The sequence below is a fragment of the Heptranchias perlo genome, chromosome 4 (genome assembly GCF_035084215.1).
Source record: "Heptranchias perlo isolate sHepPer1 chromosome 4, sHepPer1.hap1, whole genome shotgun sequence".
Lineage (NCBI taxonomy): Eukaryota > Metazoa > Chordata > Chondrichthyes > Hexanchiformes > Hexanchidae > Heptranchias > Heptranchias perlo.
The window spans coordinates 79581670-79604838 of NC_090328.1; the positions used below are offsets into that span (position 1 = coordinate 79581670).

The 23169-nt window shown below is 40.1% G+C and overlaps 1 protein-coding gene and 1 pseudogene across 1 annotated transcript in view; one reads left to right on the top strand and one right to left on the bottom strand.

The window, feature by feature from the left end:
* Nucleotides 1-506: 506 nt before the first annotated feature.
* LOC137321055 (hippocampus abundant transcript 1 protein-like) overlaps nt 507-23169 on the bottom strand; it is a 98415-nt gene continuing 75752 nt past the window's right edge. Inside the window, exons 7-12 of the mRNA XM_067983215.1 lie at nt 21265-21378; nt 20329-20400; nt 13566-13678; nt 13030-13127; nt 6061-6206; nt 507-3560 (exon numbers count right to left, since the gene is read on the bottom strand). Of these exons, the coding sequence (XP_067839316.1) occupies nt 3351-3560; nt 6061-6206; nt 13030-13127; nt 13566-13678; nt 20329-20400; nt 21265-21378 (753 nt within the window). The 3' untranslated portion in view covers nt 507-3350. The remainder of the gene's footprint in view (nt 3561-6060; nt 6207-13029; nt 13128-13565; nt 13679-20328; nt 20401-21264; nt 21379-23169) is intronic.
* On the top strand, nt 9058-9176 carry LOC137321299 (5S ribosomal RNA; annotated as a pseudogene).

Here is a 23169-nt window from a genome sequence, read left to right on the forward strand (position 1 = left end):
AACAATCAGGAGCAAGAACATCAGTTAAATTTTTCTGCCCCCTGGCTTGGGGATACTGAAGCCCCATTATCAGTACTCCAGCTGAGATCATCTAACTCAGCACAAATAGGGGATTGAAACTGGTACTGTACCTTCCTGATTTATATGGTTCAATATAACTGCATTGTCATATACTCATCAATCAATCATGGGAGCAGGCAATGTTTGCAGATCAGAGGTAATGCATCATCATTGCATTTGGGTCTTGAACTCTAAGCATAATCCATAATCTTAATTAATTAGATTTATGTGCATAGCATGTACCACAGATAGGCTCTAGTGATACAAAATTGACAATTTCACTGATGAAAAAAAGGTCACAGCCCTAGTGTACATTCTTGGTCATCCCCCACAAAAAAGTGTATCTACCGTGATACTCCAAATAACAAAAGTAAAAAGTGTCAAGTACAAGGAAGTAATTACGAATGTCATGGGTACAACAGAAAACACAGCACCACAATGACCAGTTTGCTAGGTATACTTATTTTAATAAATTACTGAAGTTTTATATGTACATTTTATACAATTCCAGATGAGGCACATTTGAAGAAAGTGGTAATGTAACTGTAACAGGACACGAACAATAGCAGTGCCAACATGCCTGCAGTTCTCTGCTTGTGTGAATTTCTATTTCAGAAAAATATATTTTAGAATATACCTTCTTTTTTAAAATTCAAAATAATTTCTAGGAATTCTCTTCACAATATACAACACACTGCACTTGAGCACAATCTGTGTGAATACAGATCATTACCAAACTCCACAAAATAACCCAAAATCAGATGGGTCACATTTTAAATAAATCTGAAACAAATTTAGAAGTACTCAATTAGAAATTTAGTTGAAACTCAATCCCTAGCACATCTGAAAAACAATGATGAAACCAGAACAAGTTATTTTCTCTGAGATCAAAAATATGTTTTAGACAGTAATGGACTGAGAAAAGCAACTAAGATGGGTTGGAAGAGTTTGTGTTAAAAGACCACTATTAAAATTGTACCAATAGCGATCTAACTGGTGAATCTACACCGAACAGTGCTGATCAGAAGGGCAGTTTTATCAATGCCCAATTTTAGAAAATTGCACTTCTCTCAACACAATCCTCAGATGGACAAGCACAATTCTGGGACAGGGTCTGAATTTAGGCTTTTGCCATTCCTTTCCCCACACTAGTTATCCCAGTATCTATTTGATATTGTTCCTATCCTCATGTAGAAGCTACAGAATTTAAAAAGAAAACTAAAATTACCAAGTAAACGATCACCTTATTTTAAGGCATAGATTACCCTCAGAATGACCTTGCTCAGTGCATTTCTTCACTTAGTATTTGATGGCAGAAATAACTCCAGTTTCAAGGAAAAAAAATAAAAAGGATTGGTGAGGGCACATCCATTTTTTTATACTACTTTTATATGAGTAATTAAACGGAGATGATTTTGGAAAATTGATTTTTTTTAAATGATTTTTGGGGGAATAGGAAAATACGATCTTCACTTGCTATATCAGACTATTTAAAAACCACTCTATCAAGGGCAATTCATTTTCCAAAGATTACAAAAAATGTCTGAATGAAGAGTGCAGCAGTTACAAATTTCCTTAATCATATCTAATATTCATTTTTACCAAATTAGACTTTCTTTCTGGGATTACAAAATTGAATTCAATAGAACCATTTCATCAGTCAGCTTACCCACGTACACTCTGGTAATAATGCTTCATAAGAATGTGCTTCTTCCAAACAGAACAAACTTCTAGTAAAATAGGAATTTCATAATATCAGGAAAGAGGTTTTTGTACATGCCCAAAGAACCTCACAAAAACAGGCATCCCACTGGTTCAAAGGTGAACTCAGTCCAAATAAACTGATGCCCTGATGCACGCATCAGCAAAGAGATGAAAGTTAACGATAGCAGGCCTACGAAGCTGTTTGCATATAGGCTGAAGGTGAGGTAGCAGATTAAGTGTTTGAGGCTGTGCACAGTTAGCAGCTGAGGCCAAGTGTAAGGAAAGAACAAGGATGTGGTTATTCTGCTGAACTGGACAACTTTCTTCAGTTTTAGTGAAACCCTTTTGACTTTAACAAAAAGCAGCTTTTCACTCAAGTACAAAAGGTTTCTCTAAATTCCCCACAATACTTTGTCTTAAATGTTAAATATAAAATTGTCAAAAATAGTATGATTAGATAATCCATACATACTGTTCTTTAGAAAACTGCAGTCATTTTCACAGGTCAATTTTAAATCTGTACCTGAAAGTTATCAGAAAATAAAAATAATCTTCTTTAACAGATACCTCAACCACAGCCTTCTCACAAAATGGAAACAAAGACATGGGATATGCATGAGACACTTGAAATTTGCTCTTATAACAAGCCTTACAAATGAAAAAAAAAACAAGTATTTCTTTTATTCTTAGCAGTTTAATTGTCTGGGATATTGACATAAGAATCTATAGCTCAATTATTACAACTCCAACAGTTATTAAATATAATCCTGTTTCATTCATTTGCAAACAGCCAAAATAGTGAACTTTATATTTCCACAAAGTATTTTGTTCAAATTTGTAAGAAGGCTGAGGGAAGTTAGGGCTGTAATTTCACAGATTGCATTCCTTAAAGCTTTGCAACGTCAGGTAAATCTAATGATTTGCATAGCAGTCTTCAAAAATCTATGTACACATTTCTATGCAAGTCATTTGGGCCCTTTCTCTCCGCCCCTCCCTCCCCATTCTGTGGAGCTTCAGGGATTCAACAGAAACAAATGCACTCTGTCAAAGGTATACAGACTTAGTTATAGTAGATTCTATGATTTTTTTTTCTTTAGGGGCAATAGTACACAATTACCACAGCCAAATGGGACACAAACTGGAATCCAATCGGGAAAGAGTTTATTATTACAGGGGTAGTAAATAGATCAGATCAACCTTCACAAAATGATGTTCCTTTCCCCTCTCCACTGATGTACAAGTTACAACCCTGAGTTGTGGCTCTGAATGTGTGTCTTCTCCAAAATTATCTGAGTGCTGATCACCAGCATCAAGTGGAACTTCCTCCATCAGGATGACACTTTGGACAGTACTTGAAGAACTGGCAGTGTTGGATACATACGTTCAAGTAGCTTGCATTAAAAACAAAGCAACCAAAACCATATGGGTACATCCACTTCCACGGATCTCAAAGTCCTTCTTCAAAATGGTTTCCAATTTTCGTAGGCCATTTGGTCTTTTAATGTCCAGTAGATCCAGTGGAGTTCAACACATTGTTCTTCATTTAGATCTGCTATTTTTCTTCAAAGCTAGTAAAGCTGATGTCCTCACACACTGCTGTCCTGCAGCAGTGGCTCATTGTCCTCATCACTGCCAATGGGTGGAGTGGTGGGATTGTTGCCAAGACTGCCGCTATGCTTCCTTACATTATTGGCTTTACCAGACATACTATGCTCAGGGATAAATAAGGCAACCAAAAAAGCCACCAGGACTGTAATGGCTCCAAACAAGAAAGGTGGTCCAGGGATAATGGAATCCTGAATGAACAAGAAATGAATGAACTCATGAGCAAATCAACAGCTTGCAATTATACAGCACCTTTAACATAGAAAAAACGTTCAAAAACGTTTCACATAGGATATTGGCAGGGTGATCAAAGCTTGGTCAAAGAGGTTTTAAGGAGGATCTTGAAGGAGGGAGGTGGCAAGGCAGAGGGGTTTAGTGAGAGAATTTCAGCAGTGGACCCCCAGACAGTTGAAGGCACAGCCACCAATGGTGGGGGTTGCATAAGGGGCAGTCTGAGGAATGGCAAGTTTGGGGGTGGGAGTTATAGGGCTGGCAGAGGTTACAGAGGTACGGTGGGTTGAGGCCATGGAGGGGTTTAAACACAAGGATGAGCATTTTAAATCTAAGGAGTTGGGGAATCAGGAGCCAATATAGATCAGCGAAGGCAGGGATGATGGCTACGAGGGATAAGAGACAGGCAGCAGAGTTTTGGATGAGCCGAAGTTTACAGAGGGCGGAGGATAGAAGGCCGGCCTGTAGAGTATTGCAATAATCATGTCTGGAGCGACAAAGCCTCCAGGGATGAGGGTTACAGTGGCAGATGGACTGAGGTAGGGGTGGAGGCGGGCGATATTACGGAGGTGGAAATAGGCAGCCTTTGTGATAGAGAGCATATAGGGTTAGAAGTTTAGCTCAGGGTCAAATTCAAAGCTGAGATTGTGAACAATCTGGTTCAGCCTGAGACAATGGTTGGGAAGGGGGTTGGAATACAGAGTTTGTGGCAGAGGCCAAAGACAATGTCTTCTGATTTCCGAATGTTTAGCTGGAGGAAACTGTGGCTCTTCCAAGACCGCATGTTGGATAAACAAACTGACAACAGAGGCAGTGGAGTGGTTGAGAGAGGTGGTGGAAACGTAAAGCAGAGTATCAGCATACAAGTGGAAGTTGATCCCATATCTGCAGATGATGTCACAAAGGTCAGGGTCAGGAAGTGGAAGAGGCGAGCGCCAAGGATAGGTCCTTGGGGGACTCCAAAGGGAGTAGTGCAAGGGCTGGGAGAAGTCATATAGAAGAACAAAGCTCTTATGGAGCTAGCCAGTTGTACTTTGAAGACGTAAGTACCTAAATAGTTCGGGATTTTTTCTTTTGTGGATATTTGTGGTTGAATGCTACTTAAGAAAATGTTTTCCTTGCAAAATGAAGCACTGTGAAAAACTTTAGTTCGCTAATAAAATGCTGGCCCAAAGATAGCAATGGGGTGTGGAAGAGAGGAAAAGTAGATTAAAAGAGGTACTTGGTGGGCTGCATGTACTTACTGTGCCAAGAACCAAATGTAGATCTTTACAGAACAATTAATTACATTTTTAAAGAATTATATTTGAACTATAGTTCAGATATCTGGTCAGCTTCAAGCTATTCTGACTTCATAACACAATAAATTCAATAAAGTGGTGATAAAGATAAATCATTAAACAGTTAATGACAGGACAAATTGCTGAAGAAGCATTGAAAGGTTTATGCAATTTACAAGAAAAGGATTGACCAAAAGAAATGCAGCAAAATCCCTTTTGATAAGGGCAAGGATTAAGGCACTTGACAGTCAAAGCATAGTGCAAAAGCTATAAAAAAGATAGAACCTTCTTACTGTTGGAGTTATCAAGCAATAAGTAATAACTTGCATTCATTTCAAAGGGAATTACTTACATGAAACCATGCAGAGGGGATTTACTAAATTGTTGCTACAAAGTAGCGAATTACAGATGATGTCAGTTGGGAACTGAAATGTAAATATTTTGCTTCTTTTGCATAAAGCTTTATAAATTAGTTACTGGACAGCCTGGTTGTACAGCATTTTGACTTATTGGCTGGAGAATTGGACAGATGATTTTCTGTTGACCATCTCAGCAGGAATGCACTAATTTTCACATCTAGCAGCTTGCACACAGCACCACTAATAAAAACATGGGAACAGGTTACTTTCCTACCCTGTAACTAGGATACGGTGCATGGCAAGAGAAAATGAAGTGGAAATATTTTTCAAAACTAATTATAATCTGTCTTAAAGAGGAGACAAGACTATTTAAAATCCGAAGTACAGTGAAGTGTTATAATTAGCTTAAGATCCTTTATTCTATCTGTAACCTGCATGATCATTCACTAATGCCATTAGCCAGATAGAAACTGATGGCGTTGCTTTTGAAATTCAAAGTGAAATCTGAGGCTGATTTTAAAACTGGAAGGTACTCCATAACCAATAAATAAAACTCAAAATACCAAAAGAACTCAGGATTTCTGATGCAAGCGCCCAAGAGCAAGGGAAAAAAAAAAAGGAAACCAAGAATTTTTAAAATCTTTTGTTGAAACTAAATTTCAAATGTTTTACTGTATAAACATACAATCCCCTGCAGTCCCATTTCTACGTTCAAACACAGTATAGGAATAAAAAGGTAAATATTAGATTTGCCATATTTAGTACAAAATTATAAACAAAAAATTGTTCTCGAAACCAACATGTTTGATATCAAATTTTACCTCCATTTTGGAATTTTGCACATTGACCGTTTTGTCAGAGATTGCATCCAGCTCCACGTGAAACATGTAGAAAATAAAACCATATAGAGCAGGTCCGAGGCCGTTGCACAACCCCCTGATTCCTGTGATCATTCCTTGCACAACACCTAAAATAACCAAGATATCCTATTATAAATTAAAACCATTACTTCAAAAGAGAGTGAAGCTGTACTAACATACTGATGATGTCATGCACCATACAATAATTATTTCCTTGTTAATTTGTTTTAAATGGGAAAGAAAATATGCCTTTAAAATTAGCACAGACAGTCTGAAATCTTTGCACTAAATTACTTAGCTGTAGACTTTTTGGTGGATACAGCAACAATTCAATGCAAGTTTAATTTTGGTATTACACTGGCTAGCTCAGTAACTTCAGTACCATCAACAAACCGAAAACCGGATTTCAGATGGCATAAGCTTTTAATTTAGAAAAGTTTTGCATTTCCAACAATGCACAGTATAGGCCTGCAGCAGTGATCTGCTTTTCACAGAATTGTTGATCTCAAGCCATGTAGAAAGGTGCAGAGTAGAAGCCAAGTGCTTCCTCAGACAGGTGGGAGAGGGGAGAAGAGGAAAGAGCATGTTATTTTCTTAAAAAAAGAGAAAAAACAAGAGGAAATAAGGGAAAGTTACTACAACTACAGTTGTGCACCAAATTCATAGTGGGATTAAAGGGAGCCAGGACGTCTACCCTTGGGACGAGGCACCGAACCAAAGACCCTAGGGAGAAAGATTTTAAAAACTCAACATCGGTCTGTCCTTAAGACAACAAAATGATTAACTTGGACAAGGATACATTCATCTAAATTGTACACTTGCAGTATATCACAAAAAGCAAAAAGGGACATTTTTAAATGAAACCCATTATCTTACTAAATCTGTTTTTGAATTTTTTTTTGAGAGATTGAGAATTCCAGTATGTAATGATGTAAATAGGATAAGAACAGACACCTCTGACTCAGAGGCCACTATTGTAGGTTTCCTCAGTTACCACAGGGCGGAGTCCAAGAAATTAGAGAAGATATAATTTTTTTTAAAGCCAACAAAAAAACTTTGAGCTATCAATAAACAAGCCAAAACCAACCCACCCACAGGCAATTGTTCTTCGTCTACAGTAATTTTGTCAAGATCATCGCAAGGCTCGGACAGCAGAAATAGGGGAAGCGATAGCTATTAAAATGGAGCTATTTTTAGTACGTGCTTAAATCATTCTTATTCCTGTATGGTTTTGTTACTCAGTAGCACATAAAAGCTACTTAGACCAAGGTAAAGGGTTCAGTTTAACTCCTTATAATGGCTGCTAGTCACTGTCAAATCCTCTCAAAATATCTTTTCAAAATCAACAATTAAATGTTGAGAATAATCTATTTTTCAGTAACTTATTTTATCTAAAATGGAGTTTCTGTGTCTTCTCACACCTGCAAAGATTACAAAAGAAATCTGTGTGGAGACACCAATGGAAGGAAAAAATTCTAAAGATTAACGCCTTACTCTCAAAATCATATGAACAGCTGCAACAAAGTCTAAGAACAGTAAAGATTTATACTTTGTGAAATGTCAACACACAGTACACTCTTAACACACTCTTCTTCCTTCACACCCCCACCCCGCCCAAGAAAGTAAGCTTGCATCCTTTGACTGTGATCTCACTATTTTCCATTTTGTCACTGTGAACTTCGATGCATACGTGCTAAGTCTTGAAGCCCCACTCTCAAAAGGTAGATTAAAATGCATCAGTACACCCTAAACAAATAAATCCAAATATCAAACCTTAAAAAAAAGATTTGGAGGACACAAACAATAATTTTTGGTTTGAAAATGCAAATCATCTCCTTTTAAAAAGTAATGAATGCTCACATTGTAAGAACTGCTCTGGCAAGTGATTTTGCACTACCAGTTCAGAAAGAAAATGCATTTATATAACGCCTTTCACGATGTCAGGACGTCCCAAAATGGATTTACAATTAATGAAACACTTTTGAAGTGTAGTCACAGTTGTAATGTAGGGAAACACGGCAGCCAATTGCATACAGTAAAGTCCCACAAACAGTAACGCAATAATGAATAATCTATTTTAGTGATGTTGGTTGAGGGATAAATAAAGGCCAGAATATCAGGGAGAACTCCCCTGCGCCTCTTTAAATAGTGCTGTAGGATTTTTTACATCCACCCGAAAAGGCAGATGGGGGCTCGGTTTAATGTCTCATCCGAAAGACAGCACCTCCAATAGTGCAGCAACCCCTCGGTATTGCACTGAAGTGTCAGCCTAGATTATGTGCTCAAGTCTCTGGAGTGGGACTTGAATCCATAACCTTCTGACTCAGAGGCAAGAGTGCCACCACTGAGCTGTTGAAAATCTTGTTAATATTGCCAGGCAAGTTCTAAAGCAGCCAGCACACAAGAACAGCAGCACATTCATTAGCTCATGCATATACAGTTGTTTTTAAATTGCAGGTTGCAATCATATTCCACAGTGTTGTTCCTTCTCCAATGATTGGAAAGACATGCACAGAACCCTGAGTGTAAAACCGCTGTGCAGCCCTGTACGGGTGGCTGATCCAAGACTCAGACACCAGAATGCACAGGCCAGCCCTAATAATCAGCCATACTTCAGACAGTTAGTGGTCAGGAAAAATGGACACCTTCACTTCTGTTGCCATTCATGTGGGCCCTGTCTGGAGGCACCTATGGAATCTCCTCTTTTGAAGGCAGCAGTGGCACCTTATCTTACCATCATAAGGATTGCTGTCAATGGGTGTTCAATTGCTCTCATTCTTTTTGACCATATGTCTCTAATATTTTGCTGATGTTGACAGCGGTATTTGAAAGTTATTGAAATTTCAAGGTTAGAGTCAACTTCGATAGCTCAGCTGGTAGAGCGGAGGACTGTAGTGGAAAGCAAAGTCACCCTTAGGTTGCTGGTTCGATTCCGACTCAAGGGAGCAAGTGTGCTTTTACTACAGCCACATTACTCTGATCACACCCAATGCTGTCTGATCTTGGAAGCTAAGCAGAGTCAGGCCTGGTTAGTACTTGAATGGGAAACCACCTGGGAATACCAAGGGCAGTAGGCTAACGCGGTGTCCAACAGCTGGTATGCGACCGATGGGCACCGCAGTAGGGACTGGAGTGCATAGTAGACACAGGTGGAAACATAGTTACTTGATTTGTTAAGTTTCCTTTTTCTTTTGTATGATTTGGGTCTTATTAGTTGTGTCCCTCTAAAAAAAAAGAGGCACTTGTGTTAGATTTTTTGTTTGATGACACTGAGGCAACCCAGTGTCTCCTTATTGTCCAATTAAGAGAGTAGGGTCAACTTGGGGAACCTCCTTAATTCACACAATTGATGTGGTACTGAATCCAGAGTTGGTTTATGCACCATAGTCATAAAGAAAATAAAAAAGGGGGGAAAAAACAGTAAGAAAACTTGCATTTATATAGCACCTTCCACATCCTCAGGACATTCCAAAGCACTTCAGAGCCAATGAAGTACTTTTGAATTGTAGTTACCGTTGTCCACAGCAAGGTCTCACATGCAGCAATGAGACAGACAATCAGATAATCTAGGGTTTTTCTGGTGTTGGTTGAGGGATAAATTTTGACCAGGATATTGGGAGAACTCCCCTGTTCTTCAAATAGTGCCATGTGATCTTTTATGTCCACCTGAGCAGGTTTAATATCTCATTCAAAAGAAGGCAACTCCCTCAGTACAACAATTGTGTCAGGCTAGATTATATAAGTCCTGGAGTGGAGCATGAATTCATGACCTTCTGACTTAGAGGTGAGAGTTCTACTACAGAGCCAAAGCTGACACTATATTAAACACCGTCAGTCATGTCACAATGTGATAACATTCTTACTGTTGTATATGCAGAAAATAAATTACATGTCAAGAAGCAACTCTCATTTGCAGTACTCCTAAATTGCTCAACAAAGACTGGTTTATTTGCTGTAAACCATCTGGTTCTCAACATAGAATTACATAGAATGTACAGCACAGAAAGAGACCACTTAGCCCAACATGTCCATGCCTATGTTTAGGATCCACATGAGGCTCCTCCCAGTCTTCATCTAACCCCATCAACATATCCTTCTACCCCTTTCTCCCTCGTGTGTTTATCTAGCTTCCCCTTAAATGCATCTATGCTAGTCGCTTCAACTACCCCTTGTGACAGTGAGTTCCACATTCTAACCACTCTCTGGGTAAAGAAGTTTCTTCTGAATTCCCTATTGGATTTATTAGTGACAACCTTATATTTATGGCCCCTAGTTCTGGTCTCCCCCACAAGTAGAAACATTTTCTCTACATCTACCCTATCAAACCCTTTCATAACCTTAAAGACATCTATCAGGTCACCCCTCAGTCTTCTCTTTTCCAGAGAAAAGAGCCCCAGCCTGTTCAATTTTTGCAGATAGTTATAACCTTTCAATTCTGGTATCATCCTTGTAAGTCTTTCTTGCACCTTCTCCAGTGCCTCTATACCCTTTTTATAATATGGAAACAGAGAGTAGGCATAAAAATGGGTCATTTGCAGGTTGGCAAGATGTAACGAGTGGAGTGCCACAGAGATCAGTGCTTGGGCCTCAACTATTTACAATCTATATCAATGACTTGGATGAAGGGACTGAATGTAAGGTTGCTAAATTTGCTGATGACGCAAAGGTAGGTAGGAAAGTAAGTTGTGAGGAGGACATAAGGAGTCTGCAAAGGGATATAGATAGGTTAAGTGAGTGGGCAAAATTTGGCAGATGGCATATAATGTGGGAAAATGTGAACTTGTCCACTTTGGCAGGAGGAATAGAAAATTATTTAAATGGATTGCAGAACTATAAGGTCCAGAGGGATCTGGGTGTCCTAGTACATGAATCACAAAAGTATGCAGATACTTCCTAACCAGCAAGTGATTAGGAAGGCAAATGGAATGTTGTCATTTATTGCAAGGGGAATGGAATATAAAAGTAGAGATGTTTTGCTACAGTTGTACAGGACATTGGTGAGACCTCATCTAGAATACTGTGTGCAATTTTAGTCTCCTTATTTAAGAAAGGACAGAATTGCTTTGGAGGCGGTTCAGAGAAGGTTCACTCGATTGATTCCTGGGATGAGAGGGTTATCTTATGAGGAAAGGTTGACAAGTTGGACCTGTATACACTGGAAATCCTGAGGGGACTAGAAGGGGTAGATGCTGAGAGGATGTTTCCCCTTGTGGGAGAGACTAGAACTAGAGGCCACAGTTTAAAAATAAGGGGTCTCCCATTTAAAGACAGAGATGAGGAGAAATTTTTTCTCTCAGAGGGTCGTGAGTCTGTGGAACTTTCTTCCCCAGAGAGCAGTGGAGGCAGGGTCATTGAATATTTTTAAGGCTGAGTTAGATAGATTCCTGATTAACAAGGGAGTCAAAGGTTATAGTAGGTAGACGGGAAAGTAGGGTTGAGGTCACAATCAGATCAGCCATTATCTTATCAAATGGCAGAGCAGGCTCGAGGGGCCAAATGGCCTACCCCTGCTATTAATTCATATGTTTGTAGAACTGTTCACAGTACTCCAAGTGTGATCTAACGAAGTTCCTTTACAAGGTTAACATGAAGTCTCTGGCTTTTAAATTTTATACCTCTAGAAATTAACCCCAGTGCTTTGTTTGCCTTTATTATGGCCTTATTAACCTGCATCACTACATTTAGTGATTTATGTATCTGTACCCCCAGATCCCTCTGCTCCTCTACTCCATTTAGACTATTATCCAAGGAGTGTGTGGCTTCCTTATTCTTCCTATCAAAATGTACCACCTCACTTAATATATTGAAATTCATTTGCCAATTACAGGCCCATCCTGCAAGTTTATTAATGTCTTCCTGCATTTTGTCACAATCCTCCACGGTATTAACTATACCCCCCAATTTGGGTTCGTTTGCAAATTTTGAAATTGTACTTGCAATAACAGAGTCCAAATCGTTTATGTAAATGGTGAACAACAGTGGCCCCGGCACTGATCCTTGTGGAACACCACTTCCCACCTTTTGCCAGTCTGAATAACTAGTTACCGTTAACCCCTACTCTCTGTTTTGTAGCCAGCTTGCTATCCATTCTGCTACTTGTCTCCTGACTCCACATGCTCTGACCTTAGTCATGAGTCTACAATGCGGTATCTTATCGAAGGACTTTTGAAAATCCAAATATATTATATCTAATGGATTATTCTTGTCTACCCTTTCTGTTACTTCTTCAAAGAATTCAGTAAGGTTAGTCAAGCATCACCTTCCCTTTTGAAATCTGTGCTGACTATTCCTTATTATATTTTCGGTTTCTATATGTTTTTCTATTTCATCTTTGAGTAAGAATTCCATTATCTTTCCTTCCACTGACGATATGCTAATTGGTCTATAGAATGTAGAATCATACAGCACAGGAGGCAGCCATTCAGCCCATCGCGCCTGTGCCAGCTCTTTGAAAAAGAGTTATCCCATTCCCCTGCTCTTTCTCCATAGCCCTACAAATGTTTCCTTTTCAAGTATATATCCAATTCCTTTTGAAACTTAATACTGAACCTGCTTGCACCACCCTTTCAGGCAGTGCATTCCAGATCATAACTTGCTGCGTAAAAGAAATTCTCATCTCCCCTCTGGTTCTTTTGTCTCTTTTATATTTCCAAATGGCATAATTCTGAAGTCAGAGGAGGGACAGAGAGAAATCAGGTCCCAAGTGCTAATACTGTACAAGCAATTGATCTTCTAAAGGTTACTGCCCCAACGGAATCCACTACGTGCATCAGCAAAGTATTCTAAACTGGACAACACAGAATGCAGAACTGATCTTTGAATTTCATGACTAATACATAACTGTTATTCCTGAATTCAATTTCAAGCTGAAGGTTCATTAAGAATGAAATTTGCTTGCTGCGAACAAAATAGTGAAGCTAAATCACTCACCCTGCTGATCAGAATCTGCATTTGTTGAAACCAGAGCACTGACTGCTGGAAAAGTAATACTGGACATTGCTGCCACAGCTCCTGCTGCCCACATCATCCTAAGAAAGCAAATGACAATTAAAGGGTTAGTGTCAGACTAGTCACTTCAATATATCCCATTCATATTGTGCTAGTGACAACCTCTTCTTCCCCACTCCTCCCCAAAAGACCCAGAGCGATGCTACTAATACTGTAGCCAGTTTCAAAATTACAATTTGCATCACTGACAGCTTGAAAATAGAAAATGATGCAGGCCAGAAGTTCTACAATTTTTTTTTGATTTTTGTACTGTGGAAGCAATAAATGGCTCTTCTTTAAATATATGCACTTTATATATACATAAACATACATTTGATACAATGCTCCTAACATGAGGAATTTGCAAGCTCAAGTATTCAAAAATCCAGATAACTAACCTGGTTTCTAGCATCACTGGATTCACATAATTGCATTTTACAGAATACATGTCAATATCTCAATGAAGCATGCCTGCTTACCAGGGCTGGGATCCAAAGCCATACCAAGCCAGTTGCAGCATCTGAAATCCAAGGCCAAGGAGAACAGTGTTCTTGTTCCCTATGGACCTCATTAGGACACTAAGAAATACAGTCTGTGAAAACAGAAGTTAGAAAAAAATCCATTAATGTGTGCCTATTTCTTACCTTTAAAGAATGTTTGCACCCTTAGATATGAAGAATCTATTAGACTATGAGAATTGCGCAGAATTTACAGTACAGAAACATAGGAGGGAAATATTGGCACTAAATTGGGCTGTGTGGCGCCCATTGTTTCGGGGTTACACGGCCTCTCTGACGTTCAAGGTGGTGACTTAGATGCGCATGCATGTTTCCAGCGTGACGTGCGCCAGATACCATCTTGGTATAGGAGTTAGTGCAGGCGCAGATAACGAACGCTGGAATCATGTAAAGTAGGGAGAAAATGGCTTCAGTGTACAACGCTGTTTTAAAGTGATAGACACCATTTTGGGTCTTAACGCTCAACTCAATGCACAGTCTTAACCCCGACCATCTGAACGTGTCTTACAGTGCCTGAAGGACCCCCCGCCGGCTCTATTTAAAGGGACCATGCAGGATTTACAGGTTAGTGTCTGGATTATTGCTTCTAGCTGCCGAGACATTTGTAACTGTTTTTGGAGGTCTCCTATACTTGAATTCTAGGACTAGGTGGTATAGCCTAGCATTTAGAGCCAGGACGTGCAGGAGTGAAGTTAGGAAATGCTTCTACATGCAAAGGTTGGGAGAAGTTTGGGAAGCTCTTCTGCAAACGGCAGTTGATGCTAGCTCAATTGTTAATTCTAAATCTGAGATTGATAAAGTTCTGTGAACCAAGGGTATTAAGGGATATGGGGCTAAGACGGGTACATGGAGTTAGGTCACAGGTCCACCAGGATCTCATTGAATGGTGGAACAGGCTCGAGAGGCGGAACGCCACTGCCACTTACTGCTGCTGATATGCGCTACCTTCTCCTGCAAGAAAGCGGGACGTGTGTCTGGGCAATGTGCCTGTCACGTATGAATAGCTGCCAGTGTGTATAGCCTGTGAGTTGTGGGTCGGCAACAGTGATAATGTGTGAGGGTGAGAGGAAGCATCTGATTGGAAGAGCTGAGTACTGATGGAAAGAGATTGTTGGTATGTGGGTGATGGGGGGGGGGGTGTAGTGCGTGCAGGAGTGGATGCGGCTAGTGGTGCAGTTGGTGGAAGAAGCCACTTGACAGTTAACTTCACTCACCTTGATCACTCATGTCAAAACATTGAACTTCTTCCTGTACTGCATCCATGCTCATGGTGCTGTGCGCCTGGCATTGACTTCATCCCCTGCTGCCTCCCACTGCATTTTGAGTGTATATCTGGAGGTTCGCTTGCTCCCCCCCCACCGCCCACCGCAGATATAGGATGTCCCTCCTTCTGTCTACCTCTTGCACCAAGGCCTCTGGTGCATCAGTAAAGAACCTTGGTGCACGGAGTCTCAGATCGGCAGATTGGTGAGGTCTGGCATGCAGATTGGAGGATGTGGGATTTAGTGGTGCGCAACCTTTATTCAAACATAACTCATCAGTATGTAAATACAGGGATGGGACCTGCATCTGTGCTTTACGTGTGCCATGTCTGATCTCCGTTCAGACTCAATGCAGACAGCAGGCTGTTATATTCAGCAAATAACAGGTACCAGATACCTTTAAGAGATTTCTAACAGACAGCCTGCCTTTAAGATTGGCGCTCCCCCCGCAGGTGGAAATTGCGAATTGCATGGAATCCTCGTTCAACGCTGATTTCCAAGGCAAATTGCAGGTGAGTCCTCAGGCCTGACGAAAATCTTGTCCTGCCTGCGCAGGGACCATTGGGCGCGGGGTAATAGCGGATCGTGCTACCCCCACCCAAAAACAGGCCTTATCCAATTTCCCCCCCGTTGTCTTTCTGCAAACTGGTTAGTCCAGCAGAAAAACAAATCTTAATCCCTAACCAATTTTATCAATGGAGAATTTTAACATTCTAACAAGCAACAATGGCATTAAAATTCTGTTGTTCAAACCTGAGCACAGATTTATGAAAGTCTACAATGAAAAGGGCAGCCTAGTTTTGTTAATTACAATTTCTACTGAGATCCTGTTCCATAACTTCTTGACGGCAGCTCAGTTTATTTGATCAATTGCTGATTTGTAAAAATTGCTTTCTGAAAAGGTTTCAAATTATTGACTATGCTTGTGAACTTCCCTGAAGGTTTAGTGAATAAATGCCCACATAGTGTGGCACTGAACCATAAATCAGAAGATCCCAGAGTTAGTTGTTTTCAGTTAGGTCACAATTGGCCTCAGGATCCATGGGCTAGAGAGAGAAAAAAAACAAAAGCCATGGCTTGCACCCATGGTTAACACCCAGTCGGCCCAACTAGAAACTGCAGGTGTGAGGAGAAGATCAGGTTGGCTGTGGTACCCTCCATAGTCAATTGATCTGCTACCACTCAAAGATGAAAAATGTCCACTTGAGCAAGAATGGTTGCCTTCCCAACACCCTCTGTGAACCCATCCTGGTACAGCATTCCCATCAAAATAAATTTCGCCTCTCAATAAAGTAACCATAACCCCCAGCCAAGAAAATTGTATTCTGAAATAGAAGAGTGAAAGGATGGCTCGATCGGAGGGGAGAGGGATTTATTTTAATGACACCTGTACCTGTGGAATGGCACCTGATCAAGATTCAGGAAAGCAGGGGTAAAACTGGAACAAACAGCATATGAATGTGCCCTCACTAAATTCACAGTGATATAATGGAGCTATGGCAACTTTTACTATAAGCACAAAATCATTTATTTACATTAGAACTGGAAAAGAATGGATAGTACAGTGAATCCTTGACAATGGCTGCAGGGTGACCAAGGATGGGAACTGAACATCCATCCAGGGTTATTCAATATTTAGCAAGGACAGGCAAAAAGGGAAAGGACGTGGGGTAGCATTGTTAGTAAAGGAGGAAATCAATGCAATAGTGAGGAAGGATATTGGCTCAGAAAATCACAATGTGGAATCTGTATGGATGGAGCTAAGAAACACCAAGGGGCAGAAAACATTGGTGGGGGTTGTCTATAGGCCCCACAAACAGTTGTGGAGTTGTAGGGGAAGGCATTAAACAGGAAATTAGAGACACATGCAAGAAGGGTACAACTATAATAATGGGTGGCTTTAATTTACATATAGATTGGCAAACCAAATTAGCAATAATACTGTGGGGGAGGAATTCCTGGAGTGTGTACGTGATGGATTTCTAGACCAACATGTTGAGAACCAACTAGAGAACAGGTGATCCTAGACTGGGTATTGTGCAATGAGAAAGGATTAATTAACAATCTTGTTGTGCGGGGTCCCTTACGGAAGAGCGACTATAACATGATAGAATTCCTCATTAAGATGGAGAGTGAAGTAATTGAATCCGAAGCTAGGGTCCTGAATCTAAATAAAGGAAATTACAAAAGTATGAGGTGTGAGTTGGCTATGATAGATTGGGGAACTTTACTAAAAAGGGATGACGGTGGATAGGCAATGGCTAATATTTAAAGAACGTGTGCAGGAATTACAACAATTATTCATTCCTGTCTGGCGCAAAAATAAAACAGGAACGGTGGCTCAACCGCGGCTTACAAAAGAAATTAGGGATAGTATTAGATCCAAAGAGTAGACATATAAAGTTGCCAGAAAAAGCAGCAAGCCTGAGGATTGGGAGCAGTTCAGAATTCAGCAAAGGAGGACAAAGAGATTGATTAAGAGGGAGAAAAAAAATTGAGTATGAGAGTAAACTAGCAGGGAACATAAAAACTGACTGTAAAAGCTTCTATAAATATGTCAAGAGAAAAAGATTAGTAAAGACAAATGTAGGTCTCTTACAGTCAGAAATGGGGGAAATTATAATGGGGAACAAAGAAATGGCAGAACAACTAAACACATACTTTGGTTCTGTCTTCACAAAGGAGGACACAAATAACCTCCCAGAAATGTTAGGGAACCAAGGGTCTAGTGAGAGGAAGGAGCTGAATGAAATCAGCATTAGTAAAAAAATATAGTGCTAGGGAAATTAATGGGGCTAAAGGCTGACAAATCCCCAGGGCCTCATAATCTACATCCCAGAGTACTAAAGGAAGTGGCCCTGGAAATACTAGATGCATTGGTGGTCATCTTCCAAAACTCTGGAACACTTCCTACAGATTGGAGGGTGGCAAATGTAACCCCACTATTTAAAAAAGGATGGAGAAAAAACAGGGAACTACAGACCAGTTAGCCTAACATCAGTAGTTAGGAATATGTTTGAGTCTATTATAAAGGATGTGATAACAGAACACTTGGAAGGCATTAACGGGATTGGACAAAGTCAGCATGAGTTTATGAAAGGGAAATCATGCTTAACAAATCTACTGGAGTTTTTTTGAGGAGGTAACTAGTAGAATAGATAGCGGAGAACCAGTGGATGTGGTGTACTTGGATTTTCAGAAGGCTTTTGATAAGGTCTCACACAAGAGGTTAGTGTGCAAAATTAAAGCACATGGGATGGGGGGAATATTCTGGCATGGATTTAGAATTGGTTGACAGACAGGAAACAGCGAGTAGGAATAAACGGGTCTTTTTCCGGGTGGCAGGCAGTGTCTAGTGGGGTACTGCAGGGATCAGTGCTTGGACCCCAGCTATTCACAATATATATCAATGATTTGGATGAGGGAACGGAATGTAACATTTCCAAGTTTGCAGATGACACAAAGCTGGGGTGGAATGTGAGCTGTGAGGAGGATGCAAAGAGGCTCCAATGTGATTTAGACAAGTTGGGTGAGTGGGCAAGAACATGGCAGATGCAGTATAACGTGGATAAAGTGAGGTTATCCACTTTGGTTGTAAAAACAGAAAGACAGATTATCTGAATGGTGATAGATTGGGAAACGGGGAGGTGCAACGAGACCTGGGTGTCCTTGTACACCAGTCGCTGAAAGCGAGCATTTAGGTGCAGCAAGCAGTTAGGAAGGCGAATGGTATGTTGGCGTTCATTGCAAAAGGATTTGAGTACAGGAACAGGGATGTCTTACTGCAGTTGTACAGGGCCTTGGTGAGACCACATCTGGAGTATTGTGCGCAGTTTTGGTCTCCTTATCTGAGGAAGGATATCCTTGCCATGGAGGGAGTGCAATGAAGGTTTACCGGACTGATTCCTGGGATGGCAGGACTGACTTATGAGGAGAGGTTGAGTCGACTAGGCCTATATTCACTAGAGTTTAGAAGAATGAGAGGTGATCTCATCGAAACATATAAAATTCGAACAGGACTAGACAGACTAGGCAGGGAGAATGTTCCCGATGGCTGGGGAATCCATAATCAGGGGCCACAGTCTCAGGATACGGGGTATGCCATTTAGAACCGAGATGAGGAGAAATTTCTTCACTCAAGAGGGTGGTGAACCTGTGGAATTCTCTACCACAGAAGGCAGTGGAGGCCAAGTCATTAAATATATTCAAGAAGGCGATAGATATATTTCTTAATGCTAAAGGGATCAAGGGATATGGGGAGAAAGCGGGAATAGGGTACTGAGTTAGACGGCCAGCCATGATCATTTTGAATGGCGGAGCAGGCCCGAAGGGCCGAATGGCCTACTCTTGCTCCTATTTTCTATGATTCTATGACAATTACCAGCTGTTATCAGTATTCTGAATGCTCAGTTATACAGATGCTAATGCTAAAATTACAGTAAGCAAGGCCTGCTTAAAATGGGATAGAACTACATAGAGAGCAAAATATTGGCCTAATACGAGTGAATATTAACATCACCAGGTGTTGAAATTCCATCAGTCAATAATTTTAGCAAAGTAGTTGGCATGGGTACAAAAATGGATCTTCTCATTAAAATCAAATTGAAAGGGGCAAAGAAAACAAATTGAATCGAATTTTACCACAGTACAATTTTACAATTAGATAAGTATGCTCCAAATACACCATCCTCACATGCTATTCCTCCTTGTACAGCCTCACTGTGCTGTAATTAAGACTCATTGCTCGGTTTCCTTCCGGATATCTCTGTGCCTCCTTCAGTCTTTGTTCCAATCTACAACTTTTACAATCCAAGCTTGGTGCTAACAATTAATCATTTCCTCATTTAACTATTTTTCCCCTCTACCATGATGCTGTCCTGTACAATGGGCCTTGGCCCTTCATTTATGCTTCTCAATTTTTACAAAGTATATCAATACAATTTTTATTTTTATCAGCCCACTGGGTGTATAATATTTGAACATGTATTTCCACTGGGATGCTATTAATATCTCATTTATATTGTGGGGCTGCTTCCTGTGGAAGCATTACTACAACATGATCCCATCTCCTGGGTTTTAAATCCATCCCAATGTATTGCGTAACCAACTTGAAGACTGGAAAGAATAAGTTTGATATATTAACGAGCCACATTGTACACATTTTGTGAAGGAACAGACTAAAGCCCATTTCTCATTATACATATTTTTTCCCAACATTGGTACTAAAGAATAAAGAAACATTCAGTAGTTCAAAATTATCTTAGCTCCCATTTGTGACCAGACACTTTTCTTGCTGCAAGATAGGTTGTAAATAGCAAGTGTACAAAGTAATTTAGAGCCTGAATTTGTAGTTTTACCATCAAAAAGTGAAAATAAATTTCTTGTTCTGAAAAATCATTATTCAATATTTAAATTATCTGGATTGCAATCCAGGTAAATGAACAAAATTATTCAATACCCACCTGTGCTATTATAGAGAGGATTCCCACCACAGCTATAAAGGCTGCCAGATTTCCAGAAGAAAAGTCGATAACCTGAGAGAGGAGCAAAGATGTTAAAAATTTACAGTTAAAAGTATTAGGCTGAGAACCAGCCCAATATCTGGTAACTTGGCTTGGTAACAGGTAGCTATTTGTAAGTTAAAAAGGTCAAAATGACTATAAAAGTATTTAAATGAGAGTTTCCCCATCAGTGCGGTTTTCAACTGTTGACAATTTCATTTTTAGGTTTAATCATCAAAGAAAACATTACAAACTGCAGGAAGGATATTTGTAAATAAGTTAGCTTCTCTGATCTGCCCCGATTGCTGATCTCTACCAGGTAGCAATAAAGGCACAAAACAATTAACCTCGGCTCCCATGTGTTAAGGTTGCAGGGGTGGGGGAAGAAATGGAAGGGGAAAAAAAGTCAGCCAGTGTTCCCCTCCTGATTACTATTCAGCTGCAAGGACACACAAATAGTTAACGTTGGATAAGCAAGCTCAGCCGTGACACACATCCCATACCCTTAGCCAAATAGTCTGCTGACACAGTTAAGGCTCAAATATAAATAATGGTTGCTTGGGCAAGGTATCAGAGAGCAATTGGTGCAGAACTATATCCCAAGGAATAGTAAACACCCACAGGAAAGGAGCAGTGGTGGGAAAATTGGCATAGACAAAAAGTTTTCTCTACGAATAAAGTTTAGTTTAAAAGCTAAAAGGACTCTTTCATAAATACTAGTCTCCTTTAAAAAATTTTCATGCGGTTACAAAGTGCTCTGTAAAATCAGCGTTTCAACCCGTGCTCTCAGCTTTACAACAGCCTATCATCTTGCACACAGTAAGCTGGGCAATTAAATAATAATACTGATGCTGTATAAGAGAGCAGGAAATGCTGAGTTGAAAATTTGACACAAACCTGTTTAAGATAAAGGAAAAAGCTAGAGTACTGTCCAGCCTCAGGCAGGTACGAGAGAAACACAGTTATACAGATGAGCAGCACAGTGGTGTCCTTCCCAACCTTCTTCAAAGACTGTAATAAAAGAAAAAATGATACCATATACATTTTGTCAGCTTTAAGTTGCTTATTCACATTACATAGTACAACAGATTAGAAGCACACACCCTACAACTCTTGGCCGAGCATCCTGGAATTTAATGGAACTGCACAAACCAACAAAACAGGCAGGGAAATAACAGGATTGGTGGGAAAATACTGACCAAGATGGATCAATGATGTGGAGATGCCGGTGATGGACTGGGGTTGACAATTGTAAACAATTTTACAACACCAAGTTATAGTCCAGCAATTTTATTTTAAATTCACAAGCTTTCGGAGATTTTCTCCTTCCTCAGGCAAATGTTTTGACAATTGTAAACAATTTTACAACACCAAGTTATAGTCCAGCAATTTAAACATTTGCCTGAGGAAGGAGAAAATCTCCGAAAGCTTGTGAATTTAAAATAAAATTGCTGGACTATAACTTGGTGTTGTAAAATTGTTTACAAAAGATGGATCAAGAAAGGGACCTTGGAGCAACAGTAGATAGATTCTTCAAGACAAAGAGGAATGGAGCATAGATTCAAGAAGTAATCCTGCCATAATATAGAGCATTTGTCAGGCCCCAACTGCAATATTGTGGGCAGTTCTGCCACATCACATTGTATTGGCACAAGAAGAGAATGAGGGGGACAGAAGTACAAGAGGTAGATTCAGGCAATATGTAAGGAAGCATTACTGAGAGGATGGTCAGTTTTTGGAACAGATTGAGATTTTCCATATATCTATTATAACTTTTAGATGTAGCATATATGAGACACTGAATACACTTAACTGCTTTTCAATCCAGTTTTGCCTCATCTCCCAAGATCGCTGTCTCATACTAGGCACAGTTCCACAGACATCAACAACCCACTGGTAGTTTATCCCAGTGGCTATTCTTCATGTCTGTATCCATACAGCTATCAGTGAACAATTTCATTGAAGGGGCATCACAATCAACGTAGATCATGTCCTCACCAAATATTGATACACATACTTTCCACCAGGGGTCATTGGACAGCCACAAATAGAAACACCAAGGCCCAGAATTTGCCGACAAAAATTATGGGGTGTGAACGATGCACGCCGTTATTAACGTGCAAATCGGCCAGCAGCTTGTGGCAAGGAAGAGATACCCCTTGAACTGTGAATCGCTACAAGTTGCTGGCTAATTTGCGCGGCTCTGCCGACAGCTTCACTGAAACATCTCGCCCTTCACCTCCCCATGATTTTCATGAAGTTGCTGCATTTGCACATTAATTGCCCATTAAACTCGCCACAGAAAGTTAAGTCTAGTAATTAATAGTGTAGGCACCCTTTTAACAACATGATAATTGTTAATGACTGCCAATCAACCACTCTGGCCCAGAAAGTGAACAATTAAAAGTGTGGCGTTTCATTCCTTCAGGTAGTGAATTGTTGGAGGTTTTAAAAATGTCAATTTTTTTTTCTTATTTTTCCTGTGTCTTTTCTCTCTCTCTTAATCCAATCTTTCTTTCCCTCTCTTTCTGTACCTAATTTGACATTGAATTCACTCTCCTTCTCAGTCCTTCCTGTTTATTTCTCAATCCTTAAATCTCACTGGTTAAGGAGATACACTTTGTCCCGGCCGTTAATAGCCAACGTCCCAGATGCCCCGTTGCCCTCGCTATGCTGGTGTCAGCTCGCACTTCCAGCTACTTCGTGGGCAAAAAATTTGAGCTGAAAGGTGCAGGAAAAAGTCTAACTAAATGGGCACACTCCAACAAATTTTGGCCCTAACTGATTTTTTTCCTTTGCCTA